Raw genomic sequence first — 27380 nt, forward strand, 5'->3', positions numbered from 1 at the left:
AGGCTAGCTCACACTTAACTGAGTGCTTACTGTCTGACAGCAACTGTTTTAATTAGCCCATTTAATCCTCACAACAACCCTATGAGGTAGGTATTACCTTCACTTTACAAATATGAAACCTAGGCTAACAAAAGTTAAGTAACTTGCATAAGATAGCTGCTATAAGAGCTAAACTTCTGGCATTTTCCTTTTCCAGCAGCTTAGTAATGGAAAGCCTAACATGCGAAAGGCTTCTGAAGAAGGGATATTAAACTTTACCCTGACTACTGAAAAGAACAGGTTTTGGCTTGTTGCTGAGACTTTGAACCCAGCTCCAATATCATTAATCCTTCCACGGGTAAGTAGTCTTGGAATATGTTCCAAATGTAATTCAGACACCCATACTAGCAATGGGTAAAAGATTTAAAAGCAATTACTGAAGGCTGATTTTTCATCAACTATGATTCTCTTTTTTTGTGTACAGTTTTATCTCTTCATGTTTCACCAGGGAACAAATCTCAAGCACAATAAAACCGAAGCCCTCTGAAACCCAAAATCTGTTAATGCACCAAATATTTTTCTGGGCTGTGGGATGAAAAAGGCAGAAGAGGTGTCTGAAACAGAAATTTCATTCAAGTTTTTATTCAAGATCTTTCCTCATCAAATGTTTCATATACAATCCTGACCAGCACTGTCCATCCTCTGCCTCCTCACTTCTTCCTATAAATCTGCTCAACTTGGTCTCATCAGAAAAGAAAGCCTTCCCCTTCATTCTCAAGCTCCTCATCTCTCCCCTTCCCCTGACCACCCAGCCTCCACTTCCTCCATGCCCTGCCATCCCTAATCCAGTGTTCTCAGGCTCCCACTCTCATCCTGTGCAGAAGCCATCCCTGATACACTGGGCAGCCAGTGATCTCTTTCCAGTCCTGTTCTAACTCGACCTTCAGTTGCATCACACAGTGTTGACCTTCTCCCTCCTTCAAGAAGCCCCTCCCTGGGATTATACACATGATCAACCTTCCTAACCAATTGTCCTTAGTGTTTTTTTTTTTAATTTGTTTTCCTCTCCTTAAGTCCCTTAGATGTTGTTAATTCTCAGTATAGTACTTGAATAAATTTGGGATTGAGGAGAAAAGGATCAGCAGCTGCTCCACGTAAGTAAATCTTATTCCCAAAACATGGGGAAGCATTAAATTGAAGGGGAAAAAAAAAGAGAATCCCAGCAGTGAAAACCCCAGTATCATGTGGTATTAGACGGCCTTGTCGTGATCAGCCTACTGTATTTTCTGCAGAGCAGACAGATTATTATAAATGGTCTTCTTTCAAAGGAAATCAGTTGTTTGTTTCATTCCTTCAAGGGACAGTGTCAAAGTTGCTGAGCTCAAAATTGCCCAGTTTGATCATTTGGCCCATATGGAAAATTCTTCCCTAAAGAATGCAGAAAGGAATTTCTATAAAGCAATTAATTTATCCTCTTTTGCCCAACTGAAAGCAGGAGCACATGAGCCTTAGCTATTTCCTGCCAGTTTAACAATAAACAACCCAGCCCTCTCTTGCCCTCTCATCTTGAACCGCACATGCTCCTAAAGATTTGGTTGATGTTTGTGTCAGGACATAATGACAACTTAAAAGATCCTTAGCCTGTGGAATAAAATCAAGAAGTTCAGATGTCACAAGACATGGCTCCTCCTTAAGAAGCCCATGCTGTAAAATAAGGGAGAGGGCCTTTGGCCAATGGCAACTTTATAGAGCTTTCAGGGTGTTATGAATTATTTCGATGCTATAACCAAAAGTCATAGTATATCTTTTGAAATGTGATACACTCTAACTAACCAGGAACAGAGGAGAAAGGTTTGATATTATATATTAAGTTTCTGAAGGGAAATTTATTGAGGCTGTCACATTGGTGCTGGCAGTATATAAAACATCACTGACTGTTCTTTTTTCATTTACTTTCATGAAGAATTTGTCAGCAGTCAGAGGCAGGCTAAGCCTTGGATGGTGACTTGCCTCTGTATTGCTTTAAAGAGGCTATTGGTAGAGACTGAAACTCAGTGTGGCAAATTTGAGATGTGAAGGCAGTTCTTCACATGCCATGCCATAGGGCTACATCTGGACATGAAAGCTTGCATTTCCTGGCACTGACCCCAGATCGAAGGCAACTTCCCAGCAGTCCTTTGCCTTCGCCTTCACGTTCACCTCATCCTGTGAAGCCCCCGCTAGGGGAAGTGTTTACAGCAACAACAGTGGCGAACACAACCAGGTACAAAGAGAGGAATGAGAAGATGGAGCACAGTGTCCAACTTGAGAGGGTATGACCTCACTGCTACTTATAGTGGAGGTAGTCCTCCTTCCCTGAGTCTTCATTCAGTTTTGCCCTCACCTCACTCTGTCCTCTAGAATGAAGTAGCAGTATCAGGCCACAAATGCCCATCCATAAGGTTATTTCTGGAAACTCCCCATTTTCCAGAGTCAGTTCTGCTTCTTCAGAGAGTGACTCTGCATTTGGTAATAACATTAGCCGGTCATTTAAAACTTTTGAAATACTCAGTATTCACACATAATTTTCAATGCTAATTAAGAAATTCTAAATTGAATACTCAAAGACAAGAAATGCTGGTAAATCTCATTTTTTCTACAGCATCACCATCTAATTTATCTAATTTTCTTGGACTTGTTGAAAGTCTTATTTTAAATCTGGTAAATTACCTCTGAATTATATGCCCACAATCTGGATTCAATAGGAAGATCACATAGAAAAATGAAATCACTTTATAGGTATATTCTAAAGGTTTCAAACATGTATTTGTCCTTCCGTCCACCATAGGAAGTATTCCCTTAACTATTCCTACAGTCCATTTCCTATGTCTCTTCTGCCTCTGTCCGATTAAAAAACAGGTAAAACATGCACACACACAACAGTTTTGGGGTGCACTTTTTAGTTTTTTTTTTTTTTTTTTTGCTTGCCTAAATTGTCTAAAAATTACTTCAAAGTTCCATATCACTTGGTCTAGTGAGTTTAAAGTTTTAGCATCTACATCTTGGTGCTATCCAACGGATCTTAGATGGCATTTCTACTCTACCAATGACGTGGAACTGTGTGAGGATAAGAGGCATTTGGGAAAATGCCTGACACTTTGCACAGAGTAGGTACTTCAAGGTATCAGTGTCTTCCTTTCGACACAGCAGTACCACAAATGGAGCCAGCCCACGGTAGGGAGGAGGAACCTCACCGGGGTTCTGTGGAAAGAACTCTTCACTTCTATACCTTTTTTCAAGATGCCTAATGATTTCATTTAGAGATGTATTATGAATTCTTTGAAAGCCACCTATTAAAAAACAGCAAATATCCTGAAAGGCTAAATTACCCATGCTATTAGCTGAAGATGGCCTACTGCCCTGTACACAGTAGGCTGAGTGAGGCTTTAGGAGCCTGGGACCTGAAATCGGGAACCAGCAAAGCAGCCTCAGAAGGTGGATGACCTAGAATGACAAACTTGCCTGATATGGGCAAAACATATGACCAGCAATGGGAACACCCAGGTGTCCTGTGACTTCCAGGGGTCTGCCCTGCCCCTGGAGAGCCCTTCCATCAGCTCCTTTGGAGGAGACACCTGCCCTCAAGAACTTGGAGAGGCAGCAGCCGGCTATCTTCAAAATCCATTGGCCAATCTGTCACGATCGACCACAGATGGACAAGGAGAAAAACACCACTGGGGCCTTCTCGGGCTATGGTGGGAAGTACCTCAAATAATTTTGAGCTTCCAACCTTCACAGCTGGGAGCAACCATTAGAGTTGAGAAGAGTGATAAAATTCTAGGGCAGAACCCTGAAGACCTGGGGAAGGCCGGCCACATTAATTAGCTTATTGATTCTTTAATGAATATTTATTAAACATCTACTATATGCTTGGTGTTGTGCTAAGCTCTACAAATTGGAAGGTGAGAAAACCTATCCTCTTGAAGCCTCCCATAGACTAGGAGCTGGTGGGGCAGCAGTGGGGGCATTAAATACACAATCACACAAATGTGATAAATTCTATGAAGGAGGAGAAAAGAGATTTCTGTGTGTATGAAATGGGAGGATTGTAATGTACAGTGTGTTTCCTTCTATGGATGGTGGTAAAAAAAACACTGAAAGCTAATATTAAAGACCAAGTTAACAAAATTTTGGAGTAGTATGTACCACAGATTGTCTTTGAGGATGGATGATGGACTTATGGAAAGAAAGGGGGACTGTGGACCAAGGGGTCCCTTTCACTGACATTCTCTTTCAGGGGGTAGGATGGAAAACACATTTGGCATCAGAGTCACCTAGATATGGGCAATGAGATATATGAAATAACTCCGTATCTGTCTGCTTCTAACCTGCACACAACCCATTTCATCTGGAGCCACTTGAGGCCTCAGGGGGAAGGGTGCAGAAGGGTAGGGAAGAAGGGAAAACATAGCTCTGCAGCTGGGAACACAGCAGTTGTCCAAATTGGGGCACCCTGGGAAGCTTGACATTAAACAATGCATGTGTCAACCAGTGAATATTGAACCGTTAGGGGATCAATCAGATCTTTCTTCTTGTATCTGAAACTCAAATTTCACTGGTAGTAGAGACTAGAACCCAAGTCTGATCAGCAGGGTAGCTAGCGTCTCTTTCTCCACACTGTGACGTCTTCCCAGAAAATGAACGCAACAGTGGACTCTCCATCCGTGAGTGTACAGTGCGGTTCAAAACAGCAGCAGCACTCAGGGAGGGGAATGGGCACTGGTTTGAAGGAGCCAGATGTGAGTGGAAATGTATTTATTACACCAAGACACTGAGAGGTCTCCTCCCCATATCCCAGACATTCTCTCCTCCATCTGAAAATCAAGTCTCATCCATTATTTCACTGATTCAGCCCCTTAAGGATGGGCAGTGCGATTCGCGGATTGTTTCTAGTTTTGATAATGTGGTGGAGGCAAAAGAAAAAGAATTTTCAGTTTGAAAATGCATCTTTGTAAGATGGCTAATTTCAGAGAAAAATCAAGTCTGCTTTGGCCCACTCTAATGGAAAGATGAAAAAAAATCCATAAAATCATATTCAAGCTGTGATGAAGAGACACCACCACAGGATTGTTAGATGCTGTAAGGCTACCTCGAGTTGTATTTAGAGTGGACACAGTCCCACCTCTCTTGGAAATTAATCCCCTAACCTCTCTGAGGCAAAACTAAACATATTACAGCATATGGAGAAAACAATCTTGACAAATTCCATGGCAAGGCCATGATGAAAACTTATTTTAGTAAGCAAGTTGGCTTGCTGGCAGTAATGGTTGGCAGTAACAAGAAGTGGTTAAGAAAATGGATTTGGTTTCAGCTAGACCTACGTTTCCACCACAGCTTTATCACTCACATCCCTGGGTAAACTGAACAACCTCACCCAGCCTATTTCCAAATCCACATCTTTGAGATAAGAACACCTTTTAATCTTTTAGGCTGTTATGAGAATTATACAAGGTAACACATGTGAAGGATGTGGTAAGTGCTAGAAAAAAATGCAAGAATTAATTTTTTAAAAATAATGGTCAGTGATCACACTGTGTCTATCTCTTTCCTTCTGACCCAAAATATACCACTGGTTTCTCAGTTTCTCATTGACCATCTTCCCTGTCAACTGAAGACAAATTAAACTGTTGATCTTTCTACTTCTTCTCACTAAAACAGAATTTAGAAAAAAAAAAGTCATCATTGAGTTGCTATCATTTTTTATAGGCTTGGATCCCAAGTTTCTTCTCAAGGACAGTCTGGGACCTGGCAGTCATCCTTTCGAGTGGCTCGAGTGGAGAAGAATTTATAAAAGGACAGACAAGGTAATGTTACCTCTGAAAGGGATTTTAGAAATCATCTATTATAACTCTATCTTGAAGAAACTGAGGCCCAGAGAGATGAAATGTATGATTCTTCTAAGGCCCTGCTGGATGTGTGTAGCAACCCAAGACAGCTAAGTTCAGACAAAAGAAAACCTGAATCACTAGGACTACTTGATGTGAAGACTCAGGCTGCCCTTCTCTGTGGAGAGCAGTTGCTATTTAATTTTGCACAGAAAACAAAACAATTTTTTAATGTACCCACCCCTTTCTTTAATATGGAATAAAGAATATACTTATTTCTTAATTGCAAGTGAGAATTCAATTATTTATAATAAATCACTTTCCAAAAGAGAAGAGGAAGGAAAGAACACCTATCAAACACCTGTGTAGTAAGTAATTTCTATACAGTCTCATTTAATTATCATAATAACCCTATGGAGTAGTACATTATCTTTTTATTTAACAGATAAAGAAATCAAGGCCCAGAGAAGCTAAGTAACTTGCTCAAAGCCAGTTAGGAAGTGGTAAAATGGGAAGCCTGGTGTGACTCAAATATTCATGGTTGTTTCAACAGGACTTAACAAAGACCTAGAATTGCCAAAGAAATACTGAAGAAAAAAACAAAGCTGGAGGAATAACCCTCCCAGACTTCAGACAATATTATAGAGTGACAGTAATCAAAACTGAGAAACCAGTGGTATATTTCAGGTCAGACATATGGATCAGTGGAACAGAATAAAGAGCCCAGAAATAAACCCACAGTCTCATGGTCAGTTAATCTTTGAAAAAGGAGGCAAGAATATAAATGAAGTAAAGACAGTCTCTTCAGCAAATGGTGTTGGGAAAACTGGACAACTGTATGTAAATCAGTGAAGCTAGAATACAGTCTCATACCACACACAAAAATAAACTCAAAATGGCTTAAAGACTTAAACATAAGACAAGACACTATGAACTTCCTAGAAGAAAACATAAGCAAAACATTCTTTGACATAAATCTTAGCAATGTTCTCCTAGGACAGTCTACCCAGGCAATAGAAATAAAAGCAAAAACAAACAAATGATCAAACTTAACAAGCTTTCGCACAGCAAAGGAAACCATAAGCAAAACAAAAAGACAACCTATGCAATGGAACAAACTATTTGCAAATGATGCAACTGACAAGGGCTTAATTTCCAGAATATATAAACAGCTCATACAACTTAATAACAACAAAAAAACAAACAACCCAATCCAAGATGACTTAGTGTCTTCATGAGCCCCCACCTTGTGTTATTTTCTTAACAACAGTTAACACCACCTGACATTGTGTTATATATTATCTGAGCATTTATTGATTATCTTTTTTCACCATTAGAACCTAAGTTCTTTGAGGGCAGGATATTTCTATAGCCCCAAAGTCTAAAGCAGTGCCTGGCACACAGTAAGTGCTCAAGAAAAATATGTCACATAAATGGATGGATGAATTATAGAATGAGTTAGTAATGAATTAACAAGGAGACATAACAGAAAATTAAATATCAGATAAACATAAATAGTACATAACTCTGGCATTAAGAAAGAACTATGCATAATAAATTAACAATTTTCTCTAGGTGATCTTACACGTCTAATATAACTTTACTCTCTTCAAGAAAATATACATTTAACTGCCTTAAAAGGGATAGTTTATAGATTCCTGGGTACAGCTGGACATGCTGGTAATTCCTATGAGGATAGCCTCAAGTAGGACCAAGATTATCCAGAAGAGCATTTATTTTAAAGACTGAGCCCACAAGGAAACCTAATGAATTAACAGTATTTGTCCAAATCAAATTTACCTTCAGGTTCACTGACTCAATCATAATAATGGTTTCAATTCAGTCTTCTGGGGTTGATTTTTTAATGTCACCTATAAAAAACTGGCCTTACCAGTTTATACTTATCTGAACACAAACCATCTTTCAGTAACTTTCCCCAAGAATTAAGGCAAAGTTCAGGGATGCCATGTTTTTCAAATATTGTTAAACTTCATTTTAGAGACGTCACACAAAATCTGTCAGGACAACTAGACAGAAATACACACACACACACACACACACACACACACACATATAGCATATATATTATAAATAAATGATAATAAACAATATAAATATACTATAAAATATATATTTTCAATACATACATTTGAGTCTGTGATCCAATTTCTAGCATTTATCCTGAGGAATCATTAAAGATGTAAGTAAATTTGAATGCATAAATTTATTCAGTGAAGTGCTGTTTCTAGTAAATAATTGGAAATAAATGTAGCTCAGAAGAGAGTTAGTTAAATGATAGTCTGTTCTCACAGTGGAATGTTATACACTCATTTAGAAGTGTAATGCAAGAATATTTAGTGACGTGAAAAGTTTTCCATTATATATTTTTAAATAAAAAAGCAGGTTACAAAACAGCATATAAGCATGTTTCCAACTTTGTAGGAGACATGCATGTAGGTGCATACATCTGAAAACTATATATATCAAGCTATTAAAAGTAATTAGGTTAAAAAATTAGAAATATTTTCACTAAAATTTTTTTGCTTATGTGCACTTCTGCTTCTTCTATAAGTCACATATATAGCTTTTGTAATAAAAAGCCATATTTCACTTTATGAAAGGATAGGAAACATCTTAGGTCTCCAGTCTCTAACTATTGGTACTGTTGTTCAGGATGAATCATTTGTCCTCAAAGATTCTACTGTTTCAACATTTTCTTTTATATCTTATATAAACATTCCTGGTGATCACATGACATGCATTACCTAAGTGGCTCTACCAAATTCTCTCTATTGTCTTTCATAACTGCTAAGATTCTCCATAAAAGTTACTTTTTGGAGAAAAGTGCATATGCATGTGTGTTTTAGGGGGACAGGTTTTGTAAATGAGTTGAAACTTTACTTTATGTTGTTGTGACTGTTTTTAATACTTCTGCATTTCTCATTTCCAGTGTAGTTTACTTTGTCCATATTTACTTTTAGTTTTCTTTTCTGAGACCCTCTATGACCAAGTGTGAGACCTCCCTGTGCTAGGTCTATGACCAATGTTATTCACTCCATGAATCACAGAAACATGGCGCCTGTTCCTATTTTACTGATGTTTCATTAATATGCATGGAGTGCTCTTTGATTCAGGTAGCATTTTCCTAGATATTATTTCATTTGACTGGGTGATGTTGGTATTCTTAATATTTCTGTTTTACGAAAGAGAGAACTAAGATTTGGAGAAGTTAAAGAACTTTTGAAAGATGCTCCTGTTGGGAATCAGTAGAGTTGGGAAAGGAATCTGACGTGCTTGCCTCCCCAAATTCCAACTTGAAGGTTTAACCTGTTTTCTCATTGCAGTAAGAGCCTTGTGACTTATTATTATTATTACTATAAATGTCAGCATGAATAAGGAAGATTGATTTCACAGATTATTAAAATGATTAAAAGGCAAAGAAACAAGAGGATTCAACAGATCCAAAGTGAACCAGTCATGAAAAGTGACTCAGCTTCTCATTAAAGTTGACAGGGGTGAGGGACAGATAAATTAGGAGTTTGGAATTTGCAGATACACACTACTATGCATAAAACAGACAAACAGTAAGGTCCTACTGCATAGCACAGGGAACTATATTCAATACCTTGTAATATCCTATAATGAAAAAGAATATGAAAAGGAATATATATGTATAACTGAATCACTATGCTGTACACTAGAAACTAACACAACATTGTAAATCAACTATACTTCAATTAAAAAAAAAATAAAAACAAAGTCTCCTGTCTCAGAGGGGAGGTTGGACTATGACATTGTTACTCGTCAAGTGGGAGTGAACCTTTTAGAATGCTTCTTTCTCTTACATCAGAAACATCTCGTTTCCTGTCAAATAAAATGTTAATTCTAAGTTAATAACTCAAAACCTTTAAAAACATCTTAATCTTGTGGTTTTTTCCTAAAATATTTAAAAACTATTCTCGGGGTAAAAAAAAGGCTGAGCAACTTGGCTCCTTGTCAATCTGTGGAGTTTCTAGAAAGTATCCAGTTGCACATGGCACTTCTGGTGTCCTTGAGTGCAATTTGATTTTACATTGTTTTTTCCTATGACCAGCCACCTGCCTTACAGGATAATTATGCCTTGTACTCTTATTGTCTCCTCCTAGAATCTCAGGTGTTTCAGCATATGCTTTTGGTGTTTGCTTCCCTTATAGCCTCCACACTCATACTGCTGTGACTTAGACCACCTGGTTTTTATCCTATCCATAAATGGCACAGCAAACCAGGCCTACACATATTTTATTGCCATTTTGTTCCTGGCTCCTTCTTTGTGATTGGGACCCTGTGGCAGAAATGGCTAGTTGACCCCTCAAGATTCATGCTCCCTTTCACAGTGAAAATCTGTTGCCAGAAAGTGGCTTCCAGACAAGAACTCTATTCCCCAGCCCTCCTTGAACTTCAATGGACTTGCAAGTAGTCCTCACCAATGGAATGTGAGTGGAAGTGATGTGTACCACTTCTGAGTTGAGGTATTTAAGAATTAGAGGCACAGTCTTTAACTCTTCCTGGCCAATGGCTGAATGATACCAGAAAAAATCTGAAAGTCACAAGACGGCAGAGCCTTAAGGTGAAAGCAGCCTAAGTCCCTGAGTCACTGCGTAGAGGAGAGCCACCTGACCTGCATCAGACTGTGACACTGATATGCAATTAGATTTTGCTGGATTAATCCACTAAGATCTTGGGATTATTTGTAACAATAGCTAATTTCCTTTGATCAATAATAGACCTATAAGTCTGGATAGCCCTCCTCATTAGGCAAGGGTCCTGGAATTAAATGGACTTGGATCTGTTACAAGTATTCATGGGATGAAGGTGCCACAATGGAAGTTCTGTCACTAATTTGTACCCACAGCAATTGCTCGGAGCAATGGCAGGGACCATTACCTGCCTATCAGTAGCCTTTATACCCTTCCTTCTAACTCAGCCCTCTTTTTGTTGGAGGTGACAATGTGATGGGCTAATAAAAACTACCTTCCAATCTCTCTTGTAACACAGATCTGATCAGTGAGGCATATAGCAAACATCATTGTGTGAGTTTCTGGGAAAGTTCCTTAAAAGAGAGCAAAGTTGGCTGACATGGCCTCTTTTGCCCTTCCCCTTCTCCCTGTGTTCAATATTCTTTCAACATGCAGAGTTTCAAGAGCCATCTTCTGACCATAAGGATGAGAGCCACACACTAAGGATGGTGGAACACAAGGACGCAAGGAACCCGGTCTCCAATGGTACCTTGGGCGATCACACAAAGCCCAGACTGCCAACCACTGGAATTCTCCTTATTCAAGAAAAATAAATATCTAATTTGTTTCAGCCATTGTTTATGAGGTTGTCTGTTCCTTGAAGCAGCTAAAAGCAATCCTAACTCACACAAGGGTGAACCTTCTAAGACAAGCCATGGCACATACCTTCCTGACAGGTTGATCTCTCTGCCTCCCTGCTCCATTCTTTCCTTCTACCCACTGTAATTCTTCCCAGCCTAGAACTTACACTGGACCAGAGCAGTCACTGAATTTCTAAGCCCGTTTGGTAACTCTTGAGGCCCTTTTCCTAGTCATTTAATTTAGCGTCAAATCCTGCCCCTTTGAATGGCACATAGCAATTTTCAAGTACCTCTTTCCCTAATATCCTCAAATTGCTGCTGCATCTCCCTACCAGACAGCTCTGCAGTCTGGGCTCCACCAATGCAATTATGGGACTTAAGAGAAGCCCAAGAAGTTATTAAATGTATTCACCTGCCTCCAGGCAGGACTGTGTTTAGCTCTTCCAGACACATAGCTGTCTTTCATAAAGCATGACTCATTGGTAACTTTGAATGAGTCGATTTAATCTGTTCTCAGTTTCTCTGCCAGTGAAATGGGTATTGTGATCTGAACAGAGAATGACAAGACCTTCTGCTTAAATATGTGAAGTTTGAAATGGGATATGATTACTTTCTTTGTTCGGGGTGTAATAGATTAAAATGGTCAAATATTTTGCGTCTCTTTCCATCAAGAGATTGAGTCCATTTCCCTATCCTTTGAAGCTGGGTTGCCTTGTGATTTGCTTTGACAAAGGAATGTGGCATAAAAGCTCTAGACTAAGCCTCAAGGAGCTTTGCAGCTTCCACCTTCGTCCTCTTAGAATGTTCCTTCTACCGTGTAAGGAATACAGAGCTAGACTACTAAAGCGGACCATGTGCAAAGGGACAGCCAGCCTAAGGCCCTGGACTTGTGACTGAGGCCATCTCTGATGCTCCGGCTTCAGTCCAGACACTAGGGAATTTCAGCCAAATGAATGACCACAGCGAGACCAGCAGAACTGCCCACGAGAAATGCTAAACTGCTGTTGTTTTACATGACTAAACTTTGGAGTAATCTATCAGTTTCCTTGGGCTGCCAGAACAAATTATCATAAGCCTGGTTTTATTCTCACACTATTCTGGAGGTCAGAGGTCGAAAAATCAAGGTGTCAGCATGACCTTCTCCCTCTGAAGCCTCTAGGGAAGAATCCTTCCCGGCCTCTGCTAGCTTCTGTTGGTTGCTGGCAGATCTCGGTTTTCCTTGGCATATGGTGGCATGACTCCAATCTCTACCTCTGTCTTCACCTGGCCTCCTCTCTGTGCATCTCTGTGGCTCTGTGGCTCTTCTCAGAAGGACACCAGTGATTGGAATCAGGGTCCACCTTAATCCAGTGTGACCTCATCTTTACTTGATTACAACTGCAAAGACCTTATTTCCAAAACAAGATGATGTTCACAAATACCAGGGTTTAGGAATCTTTTGCAGGGACACAATTCAACCCACAACAGGTGGTTTGTTAAACAGCAAAATATAACTGATATTGATAGTCTTTCCTATAATTTTTTTTTGTACTTCAAACACATGAAGATAAATGTAAAGATAACAAAACAGAAAGGATTACCATGGTGGTGGAGGGTGTAGCTCAGTGGTAGTGTGTGCTTAGCATGCATGAGGTCCTGGGTTCAAGCCCCAGTACCTCCATTAGGAAATAATAAAGAAACAGACTCACAGATGTAGAGAAGGAACTAGTGGTTACCAGTGGGGAGAGGGAAGGGGGAGGGGCAAGATGGAGGTGGAGGATTAAGAGGTACAAACTAACAGGTATAAAATAAGCTACAAGGATGTATTGTACAACATGGGGAATATAGCCAATATTTTATAATGACTATACATGGAGTATAACCTTTAAAAAATGTGAATTACTATATTGTATATCTGTAACATATAATATTGTACATCAACTATACTTCAATGTAAAAAATATGTTATTGTAAAATAAATAAAATAATAAAATATAAAAATAAGTAAGTAAATAAATACACACACACACAAAGAAATTACAAAATTTAAAAAAAGAGAGATTACCATATACTTAAAGATAATACAGGACAGTGTCAGTGAGTTTCAAAATCTCCCAGGAAACAAAGATATAAGTAGACTATTTTACTTATTGCTAGTGCCAAGCAAAATTTATTACATATTAGACACTATCAGGTATTCAAAATATCCTTATTCACATGTTAGACTTATTTTATGGGGGAAAAAAAGCATGCTTTCTAAGATTCAAGAATCCTCTGTTCCACATTACACGTTATGTTTGTGTAAAAGTCAAAATCATGTTAGAGCCTCTGGTCACCACTGCCCCACTTCTCTGCCTCACCCAGACTTTTGAAAGGAGTGGTCTCTGCCAGCTTCCTCCATTTCCTCTGCATTGACTCCCTCCATAACCCACGAAACCCGACTTCCTTCCCCACAGCGCCACTAAAACTGCTGTTTCAGGGGTTCACACTGGCCACTGTCAAGGCAAATCCAACAGCTCTTCCTTTGTCCTGATAATTTGGCATCTGACCTCTTTAACTGTCCTGTTAGCTCCATTTTCTAATACTACCCCAGTCTGCCACATCTCAGCCACATTCTTCTTCCTCTCTGTGTAGCTCTTCTCTTGTACCAACTGGCAGTGACTCCCTGGGCCCATTCCTCTTTTCTTCCCACGATGCTTTTCTACGTAGAAAATGTTTCCATTCTTCATTCCCATCCCCACCTTACTGATGACTTCCTAATCAATAGTTCCCATCTTGATCTCCAAGTTTCTCATCTTAAACTGCCATCAAGAATGTTGTATATTTTATGCTCATCTCTATTAGCCAGGTAGGCTTGGTTTTGCTGTCATAACAAATAATCCAAAAAATCTTAGTGGTTTATAAAAATGAAGACTTCCAGAGAGCAACTTGGCTCTGCTCTACTTGTCTTTATTCCAGGACACAGGTTGACAGATCAGTCTGTGTATGGAACATTGTCCGTTACATAGAAAGGAAGAGATGACATAACAAAGGCCAGGTTAGCTCTGAAAGCTCACCTCAAAGTGACCACATCACCTTCAATAAGGTGAAAAGTAAAATTCTCTGACAGGGAGGGAGACCAAATATATGGAAAAGTGAAACTGGCCACATTCTCTTAAAGATTACCAGAGAAGTACAAAATCATCCTCCTAAAACTAACTCAAATTCCTAATATTTCATAATTTCTCACTGGCACTATCTCTATCCAATTTCCTCAGAATGGAAATCTTGGTGTCACCTCTTTTATAAACTTTACTTTACCCAAATACAAAAACACTCTTTGAAGAAAATTTGGAAAATATACATATACACACACACCAAACACAAGAGAAAACAAAAGTCAGCAATAATCCTAATACCCAGGTATTATCACATACTTATCACATGTTGACACATGTGCTTCTGGTCTCCTCTCTATCACATGAATCAATCTATTTAATCTCTATAAGGAGATATATACATGTTTATTCTTCCATAAAAAATGATATCATACTATTCTTATAGCTTTGTGGCTGTTAAAAAACTTACCAAGATAATTTAAATATTTTCTTCCTCCTATTATTTTAAAATATCCTCTATATGGGCAATGCACATTTAAATATCCAGTTTTGACCTCTCCCCTAAGCCTGGGGTTCCTGAATAAAACTACCTAATAGGTAATTCCATTTGAATTGCTAATACATACCTTAGGCTTAATATGTCCCCAGTTAAACTCTTGATTCAGCCTGAAACCCTGTTCCTCCTTCAGTCTTTTTTTATTTCTGTTAAGACCATCAACATCCACACATACCTCCAACTTCAGAGACATCTTGATTTCTCTTCTTCTCTCATTGTCCTCCCCTCGACATCTAATCCATCAACCCAGTCTTTAAAATATGTCCCAGAGCTGACTGCTTCTCTCCCTCTCTGTTCTCACCTTTCCCTGGATACTGTACCACTTCCAACCTGCTCACCTTGCTTCCACTCTTTGCTTCTCTAGGGGACCCAGAGTGATCTTCTAAACGCAAAGGCCAATCACATCATGCCTCTGCTCCCAAAACCTTCCCAGTGCACTTGGAATAACATTTAAACATTTCCCTTGGCTCATAAGGCCTTTTTATGATTTTGTCTCTGCCTACTTTTCTCATCATCTCTACCACTCTCCCCCTCATTCACTCTACTCAGACACACTGGCCCTCTTTTCTTCCAACACAATAGATAGCCTTATTCCTGCCCCGGACATGGCATGTGCTAATTCCCCTGCCTGGTCCTGGCCTGGAGGTCATCTCCTCACTTGACCATTCTACCCAAAGTATCCGCATACCTGATATGGCCCTTTTACTTCTCTGCATAGCACCTATTTTATCTGATATTTCCTGGTTTATTTCTTTATTGTCTTCCCATTGAAAAATTACTTCTTTCAGGACAAGAACTTTGTCCGCTTATTCACCACTCGAGCCTCGGCACTTAGAACAAACACTGCCAGGCACATAGTAGACGACAATTCACATTTATGAAATGAGTGAATGAATAAATATTTAGTTGTTTCTCAAGTCCAGCTGATTCCCTTGGAAGTGTCTGTAGATGTAGTCCCCTTTCTTTCCATTCCCGGTACCCCACGTATCCAGACCTCATCACCTCACACTGGAATGACTGCAGCTGCTCCTTATCCCTCTCAAGGAGCCCCTTCCAATCCATTCTGCACACTGCCAGTTCTCCTTCCTGTTATGTCAGTTTCACTTGTCAATCACCTCCCCGTCCTACAGGGCCTGGCTGAAGCCTCACCTCCTCACCCCCCAGGGCTGCTACTCCTTCCTTCGCCTCTGAGTTATGTCAACCTTCCATTCCTGCCCTTAACCCTCACCTGGCCACACAATTAAACACCATCGCCCGTGTTCACCTATGTTAATCTGCTCACTCCTGCTGAGTTCTGGGGACATATATTTGTTGGTTTGGGGGTTTGTTTTCCTGTCTCTCATAATGCCTTGAGAAAGTCATAGGCAATCAAAAAAATTCTTGTGAGTGGAATGAAATTACTGGGGAGGAAACAAAATACAATTGGCAAATTGGATACCCCTTCTAAAGGGCTACTGGGAGAGTAGGTAGTTATTTAGGAAGAAAAAGTAAAATATTAGCAGGTGAAGCAAACCACTTGGAATGTTAACAGGAAAATGCAATTTTGTTCCCATAGAGAATAGGCGGACACCGTTGCCTTGAAACAACATTCATGTTAAACAGCAGGATAAAGTGCATTTTTAGTGGACTTTGAACCTAAGTTTTTCTACTAGCCTGAGGGGAAGTGCATGGTTATTCTAGTCGAAATTACTGCATGAGGACTAGCTTCCCTCTGCCTCCCTAACACCCTGGTTCCCAGGTGGGTAACTTTTGATGAGACCCCAACTTCTCTTGAGTGTTCAGAGTACCCAGCAGAGAACTAAGTACAGAGAACTCAAACAGTTCCACCAGAAAAGGTGTCTGCTCTGTGCTGAGTACTGCCCTGTGTACTCAACATAGAGCAGAGCAAGGCAGAGCAGAGATTTGGGGAAAAGCATTTCTATTCATGTCCATTCTTCCCATCTTGTCTAATTCGAGGTAAGATACAGCAGAGGAACCACATCTCCCTGAACAAACAGGGGAGAATCCAGCCTAACCACTCGGTTTTACCAAGGCCAAAATATCCACATAAAGATTTTTGAGCAAGTGCCACAACCTCTTTTGCTAATCTTCATTCTTTCCCTAATCATATGTCCAGGCAATAAGACAAAATCTTTATTCTGTGCTCTTAAAATCATATTCTGTAAAAGTAAACATGTTAGTGACCTAACTATTTATCTCAGGTCAAATGCAAATCATAAGTTCATTCATCTGATAGAGAAAAAAAATTTTTTTTGAAAAATTTCCTGGCCATTCTAGGAAATGAGTAATGTGACTATAATGTAAGGAGTGACTGAAAAACACTACCAGAATGTACACATCTAAATAATTATTGTTCTTTATAATTTCACACAAGAAGTGCCGTGCAATTTATCCTGATGGAGCTGTTTTCCTGAAATCACTCTTGGAAGTTCTCTTTGCAACTGCCTTCAGAGCCACTTGAAGAGACTAAAAAAGTGGCTCCATTACTTTATAGTCACTTCTTGTCTTTAACTCAAACTGATATTACTTAATTTAACAGGCTTGCTTGAATGTTAAAGACTTTGGCTCATTCCAGAAACCATGTAACATATTGTTTACAGATACGTGCACACACACACACACATACACACAATAAAAGTACATGTTGGTGATAATGCTGGCCCCTTAAGGAGGAGAGGGGAGAACAGAATGGGCGAGTAGAACAAAGGGGGACTTCAAATTTATCTGTAATGTTCTTTTTTTCATTTAAAAATATCGAAAGTAAAAGTGACCAAATGTTATCATTTGTTAATTCTGGTGGTCAGTGGGCCCTTAGGTACTTGCTATGTTATCATCTGTATTTTCTACATTTTTGAACTTTTCAAACAAGAAAAAAAGAGCAGATTCTCTGTCAAAGGAAAAAAATTTCATACCATTGATTTACTTTTTTAAAATAAATGTACTCCACTCTGTGAAAGTAATTCTAAAAGGATTTTCAAAATTGTTCTGGATAATGCTAGTATCCTTGGAATAAGTGGCATGTCCCCAAAGATAACCACTTGCAATACACAATACCTGGAGGGAGGGCTAGGTGGCAAGGGATGGCTCCGTCCTTTTCTGGTCCATATTGTGGGTTAATGTCTCATTCCTTGCCAGCAGGGCCATGACTTGCTTATCTTTGTATTTCCAGGGCCCAGCACAGCACTTAGAACATACTGACCATTAACAGCTGGAGTCAATGAATGAATTAATAATGATCAAACTAACCAGCCTAGGATTTACAAGCCTACTAACTTATCCATGTGCTCGAAAGTCAAGAGATGGGAGGAAGATGAAGGGGTGGATTATTTACAGTTCTTCATTCCTCAATCTAGTTCCAGTTTAGCCTGAATATCACTAGGTAACCTTCTGCTATTTTTACATTTGGCCTCTTCTACGGAAGAATGATGAATCTTACCCGCTGTCCAATGAGAATGATAGATCTCCTGAAGGCTTTTGAGGTTTCTGAGCAGAGCAATACTAACATGTGTTAGCCCCAAAGCCAATCCTGGAGGAAGAGGAACTCAAAAAAGTGTGAAGGAACCCCATCTTTCTGTACTCTGATCCAAGGGAAAACTCATACAGTGAGCTATGTCACCTGGTATCTTGTTTTGTGAGGAAAAGGGATCTTGATTTTTCTATTTATTATTTCATTTAAAATTGCTAGAGTTTATGCAAAGGAAGGGCAGGTACAATTTTAGATCATTAAGCAACATAAAAGCAAATTAAAGTGTGGCCAACCAGAGTCTAAACCAGAATCAAAAAAGAACTAAGTTGCTAGAACAATTTACCTTTATTATTAATCCACCTATTTAACGAACAGACACAGACAGTGAGAAAGACAAAGGTTACTGCCACTTTTAGTTGTACATAAAGCAAAGGAAAAAGGAGAAATGCAAAACTATTTTAATCCCTAACAAATGACTTTGGAGGTCATGCAGGGATCTGGGAGACAAGCTGAACAGGAAGAGGTAAGATATTTAAGAGAAGAGGTCAAGATTTCCAATAAAGATTTAAAAGAATGATAAAAACAGGCAGCAGGTGTGAATGTGAGGAAACAAGCGCTCTTAGGACCACTGGTGGGAGTGTAAATAGGTATCATTTTTCTGGGAAACAATTTGGCTGTGTGTATCAAAAGCTTGAAAAAGGTTTCTCTCCTTTGAGTAATCAGTTCCACTCATAGAAATTTTAAGGAAATATTTGCACGTAAAAATGTGCATAAGACTGTTCCATCAAGCTCTGTCCATTATTATAAAAAAGTGGAAACTGTCTGTCTTCAGACCCAATCATAGAGAATTGATGCAATAAATCATTGTATATCCAATCAACACAATTTTACACAGCCTATGTAAATTATAATATAGCTTTACATTGATTAACATGGAGAGTCATTCATATTTTTAAAAGTAAAAAGTACAGCATAAACAGTATGTGAAATATGATCTCATTTTTGTAAAAATGGAAGGATGTACATCCAAAAGTTAACAGCTGTGACTTAATGGGTGATAGAAATGTTTGCTTGTTGTACTTTCCTACTTTTAATGATGAACATAGATGAAAGGATAGAAGACAGGAAAAACTCTGGTTCTGCCATTACCGTTTCTCCTTTTCTAATCTTGCATTTGATCTGAACACAGTAGAAAATGATATAATGGTCTTATACCTTAGGCCGACTTTACCAGTTTGTTTGATTTCATCACACCCCTGTATACAGATGCCTTTGTGTATACACTTTCAGACATATTATTCTGTTTTTATTCTGTGTACCTCCAACCTGTCAATATAGCAAACTGCACTACTAAGGTGCAAACTCCAGAAGCACAGGGACCATGCTTAACCATAACTATGTAAACTGTTGTATTTTCCTAGAGTCTAGAGAACCTTTGCAGGTGCTGACTGGTGGTAAATTAGACTGAGCGTTTGAAGGAAGAACAGGGAGAGCACATTCCTGTTGCTTTAATCCTTGTTATTGACCAAAACATAAGCACCTGGTTGTTCACCACTGAAAAGAACTAAACACCTTTTTTTCTTAGCCTTTCTCCAGCAAGAAGTCTGAGTATTGTCACATTCCTGCCTGTTAAAGAGGATGGCAAATTGAGGTGCTTTTAATATCATCTGATTCCATCACTAGCTCTGTGTGGGGAGTTGAGATGGTAGTTCTGGTCCCCTGAGCTCTCACCATCTCCCTAGGTAACCACATGATGTAATTATATTTTCTTTTCCATGCAGAAGTAAACATTAGCTCTGCATGTACATGTGAACTATCAGAGCTCAAAGAACTCCAACTGAAAATTTCGCCCTGGCAGAAGGGCCTTTCAATTGAACTAGATACCTGAAGTTCAAGTGGAGCTTTTCCAAGAATCTGAAGAAAAAAAAAAGTGATTCTGAATGTGAAAGACCAAAATTTTGAGTTCAGTTGCCTGAAGCTTTTTCTTGTGGTCTTTGGTCTAGAACACGTCAGACAAATGGCAATTCCTGAAAGGACCCACGCCCTGTTCTGCCATCACCACTAAAGAATAGTACCGTTTCACTGCAGACACACATTTATACATATGATTACATATATTTTTACACTTTTGCATCCTTTTACACCTTTTACACCTTTGCATGAAAAGACTGCATCATCTTTGCAGACAAAATTAGCAAACACTTCCTAGGAAAAGTTCAATACCTTCATTTTGTTCTATTCTTTATGCCTCAAATTATTGGGATTGTTCTTGAATGCAATCTGTCTTCTTGGATCTTGTTTTTATCTTCCATAAAATCACTTTAATGACAATTATTACGCATTACATTTTTTCCTTTTCTACAATGATGAAAGGAAGGTATGTAAAGTTCTTAGCACAAGATTCGGCACATACTAACTAGTTAAATTTTACTTATAAAACTATTACTTATCTTATTGTTATTTAAAAACAAAACTGAGATGGCAGCATGGTGTTTAGTGGTTAAAGGAGAGGATTCTGGATCAAGGTTGAGTGCATGTGAATCCCAGCTCTGCCCTTAGCTGCTGTGACTCTGGACAGTTTCATAACTGCTTTGTGTTCAGTTTCTCCATCTGTAAAGTGGAGATAGTAATTGTTCGTTCTCCCAGGGGTGAATGAGTTATGACATGTAGAGCTCTAGAGCCATACCTGCCTTAGGGTAAGCATTATATAAGCACAAGTTATCATTATTTATTCCTTCCAATCCGGAATGTCTGTTGGACCCATTACTGTTTTTTTCTGAATTCTGCACTTCTGTTCTTTACTCAAGATCCTTACTTTACTTTAACAGTTAATCTAGATCTACATCTGTTCTGTGTTTGAAGGATACTACAATTTTGTTTAATGAGTTTTCAGAATAGTAATACTCATTTTTATTATATATGAAAGCCCTATATGCTAGTAGGAGAAAGAGGTAGTTAATAAAACTTGGCACTCATAAAAGGACTGTATTATGATATTTAATGCAGCATTGCCTGAAATCCCCAATGCAAACATTATTATGAACTGCCTAACTCTGATCTAGTCATTCCTTTGTGCACAGGAAGTCAGTGACAATTAAACTGAAATGAAGACAAATACCTAACATTTATGAGAAATTAAATTTTACTCTTCCAGCTCAGAAAAATTCAATGGTGGATTTTTTCTCTAATATCTCCCTGAGCTGTGGGTTCTAGAGAAATGTTTAACTGTAACAAGTCATACAGTCACATCAGACAATTGCACTTGGTGCTCAAAAGGAAACCAAAAAAGTCCTGCAATGATTTCCAACACCTGGAAATTTAGGCTTCATTAAGAGGATGAAAGAGCTACAGCAATCATGAGGAAATGGATACCGGTAGCTTCGCTTTGCCTGCCCCTGAACTGGGCAATGCTGCTTGCAGGAAGCCACAGAATTTGGGAACAGTGGGAAACATTCTTTTCCTACCGTGAGGTAGTCAGCTCACTCTTTCTGAAGGCTGGTGTGCCCAGAACTGAGCTCTTTACAAATAAAACTTTTAATACATCAGATTTGAATTTTTTTTAATAGGAAGCACAATGATTTTATCCCACCAACACTTGTAGCGGATACTTTGTATCACTGGGGCATAAAGGTGAAAAAAAATAAACCCATGCTGAATGTACTGATGGCCATATTTCAACAGTGTCTTACTTCTGTAAGCTAATCTATTAGAAAAAATAGTAGATAGGCATGCAAGGGAAAATATTTTCTTTTCCTACTCCAAAATTGCAAAACATCATACTGTTAGTTTGTTTACTTATTAAACATGGATCAGAACAATTTGCTGCTACTGAAATGATATTTTTTTTAAAAATTAATTCCCTCCTTGCTTTTAAAGGAAATTCTTAGGAAGCATGGATCAAAATAGCACATGTCGAATTAAGAACACAGTCTTTGGAGCAGTTTGTAATCCCAGCTCTGCCACTGCTGTTTGCACAGCCTTGAACAAATTACATGGCCTTGTGCAACTATATCTCCAAGCTTCATTTTCCTCTTCTGTATGAGACTTAAGGTGTATCTCATGGGGTTTTTGCATGACTTAATGATATACCCCATTACATACATAACACAGTGTCTGGGACATAGTAAACAAACAAATGAATAGTAAATTTTAATATTATGTTAATATTAGGTATGTCCTTATTAATCCACTCTTTCGAATAATAATTTCTGCCAAGTTCCTTAGCATACCTTTTCTACCCAAACATATAAAATGCTTCAAAAGGGAAAATAGAACCCCTCAAAACAGGAATATCCAACCCTGATTTTTGCCTGAGGATTAGGGAATCTTTTAGATTTTACTTAACTTGAGTGGGGCTCTTCTTGGTCAGATTGCATCACACATTCTGTTCCACTGAATGTGTCCAGTATTTCCAGCACAGAGATGGAAGACATAAAAGGGAGGACATCCACCCCAAGGCAGCTGCAACCTGCTAATGGCATCATCATATCCAGCCCAAACTGGTCTCTGTATGGGAAGTTCTCCAACTTTAGCTTTCCTTCCTACTTTCCTTTCTTAGGATCGTAAAGATGGTGGCAATGGAGATGATAATGACAATGATGAAGCTGATGGTAATGTTGACGAGGCCAGCTAACATTTATTTAATATTTATTCTGAGCCAGACACTACATGCATTTTGCACATATTATTTCACTTAATCCTCTCAACAGTCATATGAGGTAGGTACTATGACTAGCTCCACTTGACATATAAAAAACCCAAAGTTTAGAGAGGTTAAATAGCATGTCCACTGTCACAGTTAGTCTGGAGCAGAGAGCCAATCTGCAAGCAGATCTGATTCCAGCCAGGGCCTTTATTCTTGACCCCCAGGCTACACCAAGCCCTCTGCAGCTTTCAAGATTGCCTTTAGGGATTAGTGCAGGTCCCACTGCTCTCCTCAGGTTAACTCCACCCAACCCCAAGTTCTAACATCTTTCTGTCAGAGTCATACTACCTGACCTAAAATTTACAGAGACGGTAGAGCAGCAGCTGTGGCAAGTGGTACATCCATCAATAACTTCAGTTTCATTCCCCACAACCCCCAAACGAATTGCCCCTCCTGCATGGCAACAGGCAGGAAACCTAAGGCAGAAAACAACAACAACAACAACAACAACAACAAAACCCATAGGGAAATCCCCGATACACTTTATGCCCTTTGACCAGTAACTTTCGGCCTCCAACATTCATATACAGTACACAATAATAATTAGACTCACTTTAAAGATGAAGAAATAATAAGGTAAGAGGAATGGTTTGCTCACAGCTACACAACAGGTGGAAATAAAATCGCCAATAAAGCTGAATACGTCCTCTGGAAGTCCTTACTGCCGTATTATTCCGGGCTTCTAATTCCCGTTCGCTCAAACCTCTTTACACTCCAGCAGCACAAAAATGTACCGTGGAACTAGCCTTTCATAGGCTCAGCTCAAAGACTAACAAATCCTAGAGCAGTGAGGGCAGTAAAATAATAAGCTGCCCCTTCAGGATGAATTTCATATTATCTTTTAACCAGACAGTCTAGATTTCTCAGGGCAAGACAAAAATGTCTCCAAACACTTGTCAGCAGTTTTCAGTGGAGAAAAAAATGCAGTTAAAGCACCTCCGGTGAGAACTTTGAGCAGTAAATGTGCTTACATTTAGTTTGTGCAATTTTGATTATGAATTGGATGGTGAGTTGGATCCATGTTCTTGGTTCTTTGCCGGGAGCGCTGGAAATGTAAAAATGTCAGCCACGGGCCATTCCTTTTTTGTTTGTTTAAAGGGAGAATTTAAAAAATCACTTTTTCCACTTCATGGCTCCTTTGGACCAGGGAATAAAAATAGCGATGTCAGCAGGAGCCAAACTTTTTTCTGGAAAAATAAAACGAGAGGGAAAAGAGCCCTCTTCAGACAACAGAAGTCTTGAAGCAGCTGCCTCACAGCAAAAACTCTCATTTCAACCACTTCTTTTGCCCCTTCTCAGAGCATCCTCAAAGAAAGGTGCAGTTTATAAGAAACTCCGTGGCGTGCCCGGCACTGCTAACCCTGCGCCCTTCATACTCCCGAGCCCAGCCACCTGTCAGAACCCAGAGGGCGGCGCGGGAGAGGCGGCACTGGGGTGACTGGAGAGGTTGATCTGGGAAGGGACACTGATGGCTCAGGGCAACCGTGAAGGCTGGGATTCTTGGAGAGGGGCTGGCTGAGCCCAGCGTGCAGGCCATCCGCGCTCAGCTGGCCCACCCCAGCCGCCTTGGGGCCCCGGTGACCCCTGGGTCTCGGACGCGCCCCCGGGACTCCCATAGTCTCGGCCGGCGGAGGCTCCCGGAGCGGCCCCAGCGCCACGCTCCACGGGCCGGGGCCGTGCGGCCGCGAGTGCGCCGCGCTGCGGGGCGCGTCTTACCTGTTGATCTTAAGCGCGAACGCGCGGCGTTCTGAGTTGGGCAGCGTGGCCATCGCGCGCCGGCGGCTCGTCGGCCCCTAGGGTCGCGGGATGCGCACAGCTGGGGCCCCGCGCGGCTCAGAGCCGCTGCAGCGCATGCCGAGCGGGGCGCGAGCCTCATCTGTCAGTCGCCGCTGGAAACTTCCGCATTTGCACCTTCGGGGCTGAAATCACCCGGGGGAGGGCCCAACCTCAGAGCTGCGGCGGCCAGCCTTGCCACCCGGCGCCTGGCCTGACACGCAGAGAGTAGCGCGCGAGGAGGGTGTGGACCACCGCGGAACTGCCTTCCGGATGCTCTGACCGTCAGCGCGCTGTTCCTGAGGCCCTTACCTCAGGCAGAAAGGAGCGCGGGCGGATGACCCGGCGACCACTGAGCGACGCCGGAAACTCCATCTGCCCGAAGCTGAGAGGCTGCCAGGGCCTGTGGGCAAGAGCTGGAAACGCGCGCCTTCCGCCCGCCCCGCAGAATTGGCGAGGTCGGGAAACCAACCCTGGAATTCTTTGCTCTAGGCCTTATTAAGAGTTCACACCATGCTCGAGAGAAGGCAGATTAAATTAAAAAAAAAAGAAAAGAAAAGTTTCAGACTGAGAATTGTACTAAGTCCAGCCCCAAACTCAAGAAAGAAGTAAGAAAAGTTCCAATGCTCACGAGAGTGGAAGTCCGTGTTTACTGGCTTGCTCTAAGTTTTACTATGCTAGAGCACTCTCTGTGCAATGCGTTTGTTTGTCAACTTACCCAAAAAACAAGAAACGGAGATATGTTTGGTTCAAAGCTACACTACTGTCCAATATGGTAGCCACTAACCACATGTGGCTATTAACCACTTAAAATTATGCTTAGTCTGAATTGAGATGTGCTGAGTGTATAAAATACACACAGGATTTTGAAGACAGTACAGAAAAAAATAATGCAAAATATCTTGTCAATGATTTTTATATTTATCACATGTTAAAATGATACTTTGGATGTATTAGGTAAATATTATTAAAGTGAAATTCACTTGTTTGTTCCTCCCTCTTTAAAACGGACACATTAAAGAAAATTTAAAATCACATATGTAGATCATTATATTCCTATTGGATAGTGCTGGTCCAATGGAACCTAACTTATGACCTAATATTAAAATACCTGAGAACTGAATTCTGTCTCTTGCCCATGACCTTTCTTTCTCTGGTTTCAGCTGTCTCAGGTAGTTTAGTAACTCTTCAGAACTGGTTAGGTAACTCTCCTGCCCTCTTCATGTATCAATGCCCTTAAGCATAGTATAAGACAAAGGTCTAAGTCTAACAGTATATAGGCTATGAAATGAGATCCAAAGGAAAGAAAGCTCTTAGAAATGTGGAGTTTCTGACCTTCAAAATTCTCCCAGGTATGTTGACTACACTGGAATTTCTAAGCAAACATTTACATAAAAAATACTAAGAGAACAGTTCAATAAGAACTTCTTAAATAGGAACAAATTGATGATTTGTAGAAAAATGTTTACACTAGAGTCTTCAATCCACTCTGTACTGTCAGCCTTTCAGATGGGCTTCTCTCAGTTTCTGAATGTTTGTGACATACACTCATACAGAGAAAAAATATACTAATGTCCACACAGTGTAATGAGAACATCTCAAATTTTCAGAATTTGCAACCAAGGAAACCTCTTTTGTGTGTGCGTATGGGAAGAATCTTAAAATCTCCCATCTATGTCAGCCCATGCTGCATTTAAATCATTCAACATAGCATTTGGTACCTAACTATGAAAGTAAGGCCAGTATCATTATCTTCTATCCAGTCAATTCCCTGCTTAGAAATGATGGAGAAAGGACTCAAAATTTCCTTAACAGCCTTTTAATAATTCACCATGAATGTGTGATCTACTAATGTGGCAAGTGCCTATTTTTAAACTTTATCTGTTCTTGGGTATAATCACAGATCGCTGGGTAACTTCAAAAATAACTAAGTGCCTTGCTTCCCTTTCTCACTCCCTCCTATTTCCCTCTAAGACTTCTCTCCTCATTGCCCCTCTGTCCAAAGCCTACTCTGGAAGGCCTCCTTCCTTCCTTCCACACCTTATGACGTCTCTTGGCCTTCCTCCTTCTCTGCATCTTTGTGCCATTTGATTTTCTCACCTTCATAAAATTCCTCCCTTGACGTCTATGACAGACATTACATCAATTATCCCAAATTCTCCTGTAGTTTGCCCCAAATCTTCTTCTTACTTCCCCAGAAAACCAATCTCTTTCCTTACATTGCATCTCATTTTTTGCAGCAAACAAGTAACACTTACCTTGTACCAGGGCCTGTTTTAAGCCCTTTACAAATATCAATAGTTAATTAATTAATAACAACCCTTAAGTAATAACATTATCCTCACTTTGCAACTGGGGAAACTGAGGCTCAGAGAGGTTAAGTGACTGGCCCAAGATCACAGACTTGTACAGGACATTTCCAGTCCTACATTTTTTCCTATCTCCCAGATATTTTCCCTTGAATATCTTTAAACTCCACAATCATGAAACTGAAATGCTCTATCTCCTCTACCCAGCTGTAAGCTTGCCTCCATAATCACCCATTCCTGTTGGGGCACTATTTCCCAGTTGCCAGTTTAAAACTTTAGAGTCATGTACTGGATG

The 27380-nt window shown here is 40.0% G+C and overlaps 1 protein-coding gene and 1 long non-coding RNA gene across 6 annotated transcripts in view; one reads left to right on the top strand and one right to left on the bottom strand.

The window, feature by feature from the left end:
• Nucleotides 1-27380, bottom strand: part of DOCK8 (dedicator of cytokinesis 8) — a 223965-nt gene that overhangs the window by 175438 nt on the left and 21147 nt on the right. Inside the window, exon 1 of one of the 5 annotated variants that reach the window (XM_032477775.1) lies at nt 24720-24970. The exons of 3 other annotated variants lie outside the window; for them this stretch is intronic. In XM_032477775.1, the coding sequence (XP_032333666.1) occupies nt 24720-24772 (53 nt within the window). In that variant the 5' untranslated portion in view covers nt 24773-24970. Of the gene's footprint in view, nt 1-23556; nt 23827-24719; nt 24971-27380 lie in introns of those variants that run through there. One more of the 5 variants, XM_032477778.1, reaches the window with a different exon arrangement.
• On the top strand, nt 469-11184 carry LOC116663142. Its single transcript, XR_004319238.1, has 3 exons — nt 469-1133; nt 5725-5822; nt 11015-11184. It is a non-coding gene; the product is annotated as an uncharacterized LOC116663142 (long non-coding RNA).

This window comes from Camelus ferus, chromosome 4 (genome assembly GCF_009834535.1).
Source record: "Camelus ferus isolate YT-003-E chromosome 4, BCGSAC_Cfer_1.0, whole genome shotgun sequence".
NCBI lineage: Eukaryota > Metazoa > Chordata > Mammalia > Artiodactyla > Camelidae > Camelus > Camelus ferus.